At 41.9% G+C, this 9,868-nt stretch overlaps 1 protein-coding gene across 4 annotated transcripts in view; it reads left to right on the forward strand.

Moving 5' to 3' along the window:
* The window catches only part of URB1 (URB1 ribosome biogenesis homolog), a 78,715-nt gene that overhangs the window by 51,975 nt on the left and 16,872 nt on the right, over nt 1-9,868 (forward strand). For all 4 annotated transcript variants that reach the window (XM_061627820.1, XM_061627818.1, XM_061627819.1 and 1 more), the window contains exons 24-30: nt 640-823; nt 1,402-1,460; nt 3,563-3,756; nt 5,089-5,199; nt 5,717-5,780; nt 8,156-8,327; nt 8,941-9,043. In XM_061627820.1, the coding sequence (XP_061483804.1) occupies nt 640-823; nt 1,402-1,460; nt 3,563-3,756; nt 5,089-5,199; nt 5,717-5,780; nt 8,156-8,327; nt 8,941-9,043 (887 nt within the window). The remainder of the gene's footprint in view (nt 1-639; nt 824-1,401; nt 1,461-3,562; nt 3,757-5,088; nt 5,200-5,716; nt 5,781-8,155; nt 8,328-8,940; nt 9,044-9,868) is intronic.

The following is a 9,868-nucleotide window of genomic DNA, read 5'->3' on the forward strand; positions in this document are numbered from 1 at the left end:
CAATCCTGATGTGTAGACAAAATATGGGTTTGTGCAAACTGTCATTTGCCTGATTCAGATGTAGTGAGTGGCAAACTATTATTTGCTGCTGAATCTGAACCGAAGGAGGAAACCAGAACCAGACAGCACAAAGCTTCTCTGTGTACCATCAAACTAGGTTTGGCATTTTGTGTGAACTGGGCCAAAGTTGCCTGGGCCAAAGAAATGAAGCTTTGTTTGTATCAGACTAGTGACTGAAATTATATCACAAGGAGATAAACCAACAAAACCATGTGTGGTGGTCACGACTCACTTCTCAATTGCTCTTCTGATCTGCAGATCATTCCAACCCATTGTGCCCAGTGCTAATAACCTAGTGAAACATCCATAAGACTTATGCAACCCTCTTTGGTGTCTAACAAATAAGACTGCACACTAGACCAAATAGTGCCCATGTATTTTCAATAGGGGGAGTATCCTTGTGGCTCTTGGAGAGTGTAAGACACTGCTTAGTTCCTCTCCTGAATTGGCTGACATTCCACCTCTCGAAAAAAACTAATAAATGTTTCCTTTCCTTGAAGTTCAAAGTTAAGGTTGGGGGGAATTGGTTGAAATGAACACAAAAGCTACAACTTTATTGCTCTTTTCAAACCTGTCCAGGTGGGCCATTGCTGATGCTATATCAAGAGTCCTGGAGAACTCTGCAGAGAAGCTGCATTCATGGAGGAAACGTCTGCTAGCTGTCTGCATAAAATGGTTAATCCTTACATACAGCACTAGCAAAGAACAAGAAACTCACTCAGAAATTGAAAGTGCCATGCTGTCAAGGCTAGAGAAATTATTGGTGAGAATGAGGGTGTTCCTTCTGTTTGTTTTACATTATTCTAAACAGAGTGGTACCAAGCACAACAGCTGAGGAACAATAAGTCCACCAGAGGGTGCATGTGTACAAGTAGTTGCACATGAATATGCAAACATCTTTAGAAAATTACTGTCTGCTTTACCTTCCTTCTCAGTTTCCAGCTTCAGCTGATTCACCATATATGACCCTTCCTGATAAAATCAAGACCTTGCCACAATCATTCATTCCCTAGAGATCTCCAGATTAGATTACCACAATGTGCTGTACGTGGGGCTGCTATTGAACTGTGTTCAGAAGATGCATGTAGCACTGTAAATGGCACATCATGTCTCTATGAGAGTTAGCTTGCCAAGCCAGTTGTGCATTTGTGCAATACATTTTACTTTACAGATTTTTTTTTCTTTTACTCTATATAACTTGCCGTCATATATCATAGCTGCAAAATTCCAGATAGGGAAGCGGGGATACTGAGATTCTCAAAGTTTTATTCTGCCACCGCTGTCCCTACATCCCTGTATGCATATGGTTAAGTATTGATTTGCTGTTTCCTACCTACCTAGAACTCAGTAACTGAAGTGGTTCCAGAAGACTGGCACAGTTTTGTGAAGATGGGGCTCAAGTAAGCATGTTTATGCATTTGGTGCTGTTACAAAGAATTGCGTGTTAGGGCACAGCCCTGCAAAGTAAATGACCCCTACTTGTGCAGAAGTAGCTTGCATTGTTACACATTTTCCCGGCTTTCTAAGTAGTTTGGTATGCATTTGGAATCACTTTTGCAACGGTTACCTGTGCGAGGGTGAGGACCCGTATGAATACGGATGGCTAAGCTATTACCCTGAGCATTGAAATGCTCAGGTAGTTATTGCTGTAGAACATGGGTTCTCAACAAGGGGGGAATTCCCCCCCGGGGGGGAATTTTAGGGTTCCGGGGGGGGAATTGGGACCACTATTCAGCAAAGTGTGATGTCCTGTAGATTATGTACAATCTGTAAAATTGTAGTTTGTTTTTAATTTAATCTGCGACATTCAATAAAGAATATCACAGATTAAAATCGATTCTTGAACATGCAGCATTATTTTCATTTGCAAAATTAAATTATTATTTAAAGACCAGAAAGTGCTCCAAGAAATTCTGTTATAATATAAACTCAGAATTTTTTCTCTCACAAGAAACACCACCGTCACTCGCGAAACGTCAACACGCTATGAGGAACTATCTTGGGAAGGGGGGAATTATATTCTGAACAATGGTGAAAGGGGGGAATGGAGCAAAAAAGGTTGAGAACCACTGCTGTAGAATTTATAGATTGAGAACCACAGTTGAAATGGAACAATATGAACAAAATAGACTATTAAAATGCCTCCCCCGTCCATTCATGGGAGCATATAATTTGTGACATAGTGCAGAACCTTTCAGCTTTATATTTTGTGTAGCCTTTATGGCATGGGTGGGAAATCTCAAGCCTGGGGATCGAATGCGCCCCCCCCCCGATCTCTCTACCCGGCTCTTAGGACTCTCTTCAGGCCATACCCTGTTTTCTTAAGGCCACACCCATCAGTGACCCTGCTCCACACCCTCCTCAAGTGCTTTTGCCTGGATAGAGGGGGGTGTAGAATGGCTAAAATGTAGCCTATTGTACAAAAGTAATTGTTGCATCCCTTGCTCCACCCACTTTTTGCCTCTGATCCTGCCTGCCACTGCCACGTGCCCCCCCCCCGAGATCTTCAGTACCCTGCACAGCTCCTTAGAGATAGGCAAGAGAAGACTGTAATTTCAATTACACATACTTTGGCTTAGTTACTATAAGGTAATGGCTTATCCCTCTTCTGTGGCTTAGATATTAGCACTCCCCAATATGCATGCTGTTCCTGACCTTCTTTTGGGTGGTTTTTGCCAAATAAGATCCCTGAATTTTGCAAGCCTAGGTGTTAGAAAGAAGGTGAATTATGTCAAGTAAGTAAATTTTGGTAAATTTTACTGCTTAATGTGATAGCATGATTTGGATTTCCTGGTGCAGGATCCACCCCATCCTAGTCATTCTTAAGTATTTTGCAGATAATGGCTGTGTTTTAGATGTCATACTAAACCAGCAGGGAATCTCCAGCCCAGAGGTTTCATTAGTCCTGGCACAGGCCTCAGTTTCACCTGCAATGCCATTCCCTGCTAACCACACCCACCTGACCCACACCTGATATCATATGTCAGATACAAAGGACAAACTGGAAGCTTAAAGTGAGCTTCCAATTGTTGCTTTGCAAGTGGGGCTCAGCTGCACTAAGAAGTTCCCTGTCCTCAACTCCTTAGTGCAGCCCAAGGCGGCTTGCTTTCTCCTAAATCACTTGCTTCAAATGGAGCATTTTCCCCTCTGCAGACATAGGTAGAAGGAAAAATGTTTCATTTGGAGCAAGTGGTTTGAATCCAAGCAGGACTTCAAAGGGCATCCCTGTAACCACCAATCAGCAGATCAACAATTACAACAAGGCTCTTTGAAGGCATGTTCCCAGTTCCAATCAGCTGATTGGCACTGATAGCCAATTTAAGTTAGTCTTAAGTTAATATCTGTTTTACCAAGTGTTATCATCTAAAGTACTCCTCAAACAGTACAACTAGATAGTTCACAGACCAAACCAATATCTGGGATATAATTCTTTCTTTCATTAACTTTGCAAGATGAGTGCATGATTTTTATCTTAACATTGTTTTAAATCTCTGTCATGTAGGTACCGTTATAAAGACCAGAATTTTCTGAAGACTCTGAATACAACTATATATTTGCTGTACCAGAGGGAAACCTCTGTTAGCCAGAGATTATTTAAGCTGCCAGTGCTGTATATGATGATCACGCAGCACTCTTTATTTTTGTCAACAATGCTGAGGTCACAAGAAGACAATGACATGAATGTTCATGCAAGAGGTATCTCTCTTTTGTTTCCTTTTTTACCTGTATATAACCAAGTGACTTTCAAATGTTGCTTTTCATCCATCCAGTTCCTAGCCCACCTAGACGTTTTCAGAGCTGCTATATCTAGGACATTCTTTTTTTAGTATTTAAACTTCCAAAATTTACCAACTCTTCTCCATTACCATTACATTCCATATTGGGAGAAATAACTTTTTCAGCTCAACTACAGTCCCTTAGTACAGATTTGTGTTTGCATTGCACTTATTATAAATGAACTGGGATGTGTTCGTTAAGAAATACTATTTGGTTCTATATTTCTGCTTTGTAATTCAGCAAACCTGCAAATAACCCACTTGTTTTGAATGACCTGTTCTTAAGGGGGTAAGAAGAATGCTAGTTAAAATCCTCAGAATTTCAGCTTTCTCCTTTCTTGTTAGGAAGTGACTAGCTGTTACAATAGAATTTATTCCAGATGCAGAGTAATGCAAATTGGAAGGAACTGGGCTATGTGGTATAGTTTGAGAACCTGTAAAAAGGGACCCTGTAAAAGCATACCAAAGAGTTGTTTAATTACCCCCAAGAATCTTTAGTTAGCACAAGGCCAGAGCTTCCCATGTTAGACTGGATGAGGGAGTAGAGGTGAAAGGAAGGACAGTCCAGTCAATTTCTGCCCAAAACTTAAACAGAAAGTGTGGTAAGTATGAGCAGTCAGGGCTGTGTGAGGTGGTGCTGCAGAACTGCCCCCCCCAACACCAACATCGCTGTTGCTTAACTGGACTGTGGAGGGGCAAAGCAGTGAAAAGGTCATGACTGTGCGGATGCACCATTGGAGATGATCTGGCACTCCTGCTGGTGCACCCATGCTGCCATGTCCCTGCCCTGCACCGTCTAGGTAAGCAGCAGGGACACTGGTGTTAGGAGGAAACCACTTCCACACTACACTAGCCGCTCCTGGTAATAAGAGGATATGTATCAAGGCCCTTTTCCATATTAGAACACAAGTTTTCTGAATTGAAAATAGCCTTCTTTAGAAAGAACTCTGTGAAAGAGAGGTTATGAAATGAAAGGTTAATCATAATGTGTTTTCCATTTTGTGGCCCCCAGTCACTGTCCACTGGGAAGTTCTTTTGCATAGCTGAAATGACTGGGAGTTGCGTGAAAACAGAGGAGCACTCTCATGATGCTCCATGCATCTTAGCAGGTCTTGCCCTGGAGAACTTCCTAGTGGTGTGCACCTAGCATCACTGTTGCAAGGAAGTCCTGGAGCAACCATAGTATTGTCAAATTGCTTGGCAATATGTTGCTTGGATGAGGGAGAAAAATGTTTTTCCTTTTTTGCTTCAGAGGCATTAGTGGACATCCTGTTGACTCTAGTGAAATGCTGCCCTGAGGTTTGTGAGAGTAACCATTTTGCTGTGTTGCTTGGAGCTTATGGTGCAACACTGAGTGTTTCTGGTAAGTACATTGGCTCTTGAAAGAGATGTACATCCCATAAAGTTTTGTTTTTAATGGGACAATTTTAAAATGCAGCGATCAAACTATTATGTGTGTCATATGTATGTCAGACAATTTAGCTGCAGTTTCTGGATGGAAGAAGCTGTATTTTAGGACACAGGGGTAATGTCAAGAATTAGCAGGAGTGGTAGTTGAAAAGGAACTATGTTTGGAGGCCCAAAGACTTGTAGGTGTAGGGGTTGTGGCTGGATTAGATAAAGGAAGAACAGAACAGTAGCCTGGGGAACGCTGGGTAGGGTGCTGTGTGTCTTGTACAAAGACTTCAATATGTGGCTGTGGACTGCCATCACTGGAAAGTATTGTGTTCAGAGTGATGTAAGGTGATATTAAAAAAACCTCTAAGTTGCAAATGCTCACTCAGTGTTGCAGAGATCACCCAAAGGCTTAGGAATTTTGGTCCCACCATATTTTTAATGTATAGAGAGTCATATTTCTCTCTCTCTCTTTTACTTTTTAGACCAGAAGATACTGCTGCTGCTTAAACTGTATGAAAAGAATGGTCTAAGCCTTGTAAACTTCAGGTTAGTTGATTGCCAACTTGATCAGTGTGTCGGTTAGAGAGCATGTACAGGGTGTGTCAGTCTTGCCCCACTGTGGATTATCTGCCTTGGGTATTTGTGCCCTGCATCCAGTAAGCTTTTACACAAGGGGCACTTTGAGTAGAATTTAATAAGCCTTTGAAGAGGAATAGGCATTCCTTAAAACTAAGTGGTTGGGATGGAAATGGAATCTGACAAACTGAGATTCTGAAGTTGCCTCACCTGAACCCTTTCAGAATATGCACGTTGACGGATTCCTTCGACTCACTCTGAATCATTTATAGGATACTCCAAAGGTCTGCCTCTTTGTTCACATCATGCTATGCATAATTGTTAAAAGGTACTTTTCAGCTCAGTTGAGTGGCTAGCTAGCAGACAGTGCTTCTGCTGCTACACACATTAAGGGTAGCAATCAATGCCCCTTGGGAGCAATGGTACTTGATGACATGCCGCTGCTCTCAGGAAAATTTGTCTGGAAAAAAGGCTAAAAAATGTCTTTAAAATTATGTACAGTGTGAACACAGAGGAAGCCCTCAAACCACCTCTTAAGTAATACATACAATTAAAAAGCCCCGCCTCCCCTCGTCCATTCCATTCCATTTTTCTGTGCAGATTTTTCATTTTTAAAAACCTCCACTGGAATGGGATGAACTTTACTTCGTCTCCATGCAGAATCAGGATAGAACAGACGGGATGATGTATGAGTCCCCAACTAATGGAGACTCATTGCAAAGAGCAGCGTTTTGATCCTTCCCCGTTGCCTCCCATATATCCCTGCAGTAATCCAATACAAGGCAAAACTTGCTCATGTATCCTATAAGAATCCTACATTGCATTACAGCCAAGACACATCAGTAATTTACTCTTGCATTAGAAAGATGCAAGCTATGAACCTACCCGAACCCTTAGATCTTCTTCTTAAGCCCTTCCCCGGTTCTCCCCTCTGTGGCAGGCTTTGGAGAGTGGTGACAAGGGAGAGGGCCTTCTCAGTTGTGGTTCCCCACCTATGGAATGCGCTCCCCAAAGAGGTCCGCCTGGCGCCTTTGTTGACATCATTTTAGTGCCAAGTAAAGGCTTCCCTTCCCCCCCCCAAGCTTTTGATAGATAAGGATGATAGTGTTTGTTGTTAGTGTGCTGCCAAAGCTTCTATGGCTGTACAGGGGGGATTATTGCTGTTTTATCGTATGATACATTTATTTGTGTTTTTAACAGTATTGTAAGTCTCTTGGAGACGTTTGGGTAACTAGCAATTAACAAATCTAATAAATACTAAATAATAACAATAACGGTATTACATCTGTACCCTAGGAGTATGGGAGACAGAGTAAAGACTGAGTCCTTAGTTCCTCTGAATATGCCCCTGCTGCTCTTACTGTGCTTATGGCCACCGGCTAAAAGCAAACTGAATTCCCTGGTGCAAATAGCAGTGCAGGTTCTCTGGGCTGCCATCTCCCAGCAGCTTGGGCAATCAATGGTGATTGGGACCTCCACTTGTCTCCCATGCAGCTGCAAGGATAGATTCGCTGGTATGATTGCTTGTTTTGGCTCCTGGGAAATGGCAGCTTGCTGCTTTCTCCCAGCTGTGAATACAAGCAGTATTTCCCCCCAGTATTTTCTTCCCTCTGGGAGCAGGCAAAGTCAGGAAAGTGGTCCACCTCCCTGAGATTTGTTCCAGCTGCTTCAGTGATGGAGCACTCCTCTCCCAATGGGAGGAAGGGCTAGAGCCAATGCTTCTCATCTCTCCTGGTCACAAGGCAGCTAAGAATGTTAGTGTTCCCCTTGAATATCTAGGTTACCTTGCAGCGAGGGCAGGTAGCAGCAACGGCTGGGATGAATTGCTGGGACATACTCCCGCTCTCAGCAAAACAGTGCAAGAAGCCCTCTCTTCCTCAGGATGAGTGACCAGGCAGAAACTTGTTTTCCCTTGCCTCTCCATCCTTCAGATAAGCAACTTCATCAATATAAATGAGTTCTAAGAAATATCTTTTTTTAAAAAGAATTTGCATTTGTTGAATGGTGTGGTTGTGGTGGTTACTGAAAACAGCTGTGTTGTTCGTACACCTCATCAGAATTTTGTGTTGGAGGTCTTTCTCTAAGTTAAAGCTGGATAAAAAAGGAACATGGCAGAGTGACTGTTGCTTCATAGTTTAATTTTCTTTCAAAGTGCTTTGGAAGAAAAAACAAGGTTGCCAAGGAAACACATCCTAGCTTTGATTTCTCTGGTAATAAATAAAGAAGTGAAGGGAAAAGGGAAACATTGTTCTTCCATTTATAAGTCAAATTGGTTTCTGTAATTTCTGCCTATTCTTCATATATGAAATTGGCAAACACACAACTTCCTCTTGATATGCTTCCAGAATACTGCTTTGGGGTCCAGCTGCTGTGGAGCATCACAAGACATGCACAAGTTTGGGAAGGTCACTGTGGCAGCAGCCAAGCATGGAAGAAATTCTGTGTCTGCTAGACCGAGAAATGATGATGAGGACCATTCTCCATTTCCCACAGCATCAGCATCTTCTGCCCCCAGAGGTGCCTTGGCCTGACTATCAGATACCTGCCCTTTTTGATATACAATGAACTCCTTTTAGTCTTAAGTCATTCGTCTTAAAAGTGGCATTGTCTTCACTATGACAGTAATGGTATCTGGCTGATTATATCAGAGAAGCTTCTTCTGTATTTTTTTTATGTAATGGCTTCATATTCTGCTTAAAATTGCAAAACAGCAACCCTCTCAATTCAGAGAGGCTTCAAGTGAGTTATCAAATTATCATTTGGTATCCAGGAATTAACCACCAAATCCTTGTGCCAAGATGACTGCCTGATTGTACTGCCTATTGAGGAAGCATTTAAACATTTTCCTTACAAAAAAAGAAAGGGACCATCAGGCTGCAGTTGTATACACCCCTGCCTGGAACTGAAGTCAGTGGGGCTCACTTCTGAGTATGCACAGCAGTCATTCAGGCCAGGGAAAGCTGTAAACAACAACACAGTAGCAGCAGTAACATACCCGTTACAGCCATCACCCAACTTTATAATGCTTTACAGTGCTTATATCATGAATGTTGTGAGAAGGCTATCACAGCAACTAAAATTCGACATGTTATTTAAAATTCGATCATACTTTATGTTCTGTGTTTTTTAGGAAGGACAGATGCTCCTAAGCACAGACCAAAGTGAAGTGGCTCTTCAAGATCTCTATGACCCCCGTTTTCTCCTTCAGCTCTTCAGTGAATTGTTGAGACCAGGTATATGAAAGAGTTTGTGTTGTATTTTTGGAAGCATTCAGTATGAATCTGTAGACGTAGACCTGAAAAGACCTGCTTGAAATGTCTGGAGCAGGGAAGTTACACTAAACCTGTATCAAAGTGTTGCATTCAACATTCTTTAAACTGGATCTTTTTAAAACAGATTTATTTGGATTTTTCCTTATATGTTTGCTTCTGACCTGTCTAATACCAGGGGCAAGTAGTATGTCTGCCCAAATCCCTATTTTGATCCTGCGTATTGGGGTTGTTACAGGCCTCTCTAAGTTGAGTTGACAGTTTTAGTTGTTATTTCTTACTTTTTCCTCCACATTTATCATGTGTGGGATCACTGTGTTTTGGGACTGAAATCAGCAGTTATTTCTGACAGAATTATGTTCTCCATGAACTGCAAGCATTGCAGATAAAATGTGAAGAGCCCATCTTCTCCGGGGCTGTGTTGTACCACTGAGTAACTTGTTAGAATATTCTTATTATTTACTAAATGTATATCCTGTTCTTCCCAGTAGGAGCCCAGGGCAGCAAGAATAAAAGACACAACCCAAGTTTTTACTTTTCTGTATTAGATTTTAGAAAAAAAAAAGTTCCAAAATTCAAAGTTGGGTAATACCTTTTACTAGCAAACCAAAATGTCACAAAACTGTGAGCAAACCTCTTGAGTTCTCCAGAACTTTTAATCAGGTTAGGTGTTATGTAAAGCAAACTAGGAGGGGAGGGGAGGAGGGAACACAACAATGTTGTAGCCATAAGATCTGCTCCTAGACTCAGTACCAAGATGAAGCAACAGCAGACTTGATTAGATTAGTC

This window comes from Rhineura floridana, chromosome 5 (genome assembly GCF_030035675.1).
Source record: "Rhineura floridana isolate rRhiFlo1 chromosome 5, rRhiFlo1.hap2, whole genome shotgun sequence".
NCBI classification, from domain to species: Eukaryota; Metazoa; Chordata; class Lepidosauria; order Squamata; family Rhineuridae; genus Rhineura; species Rhineura floridana.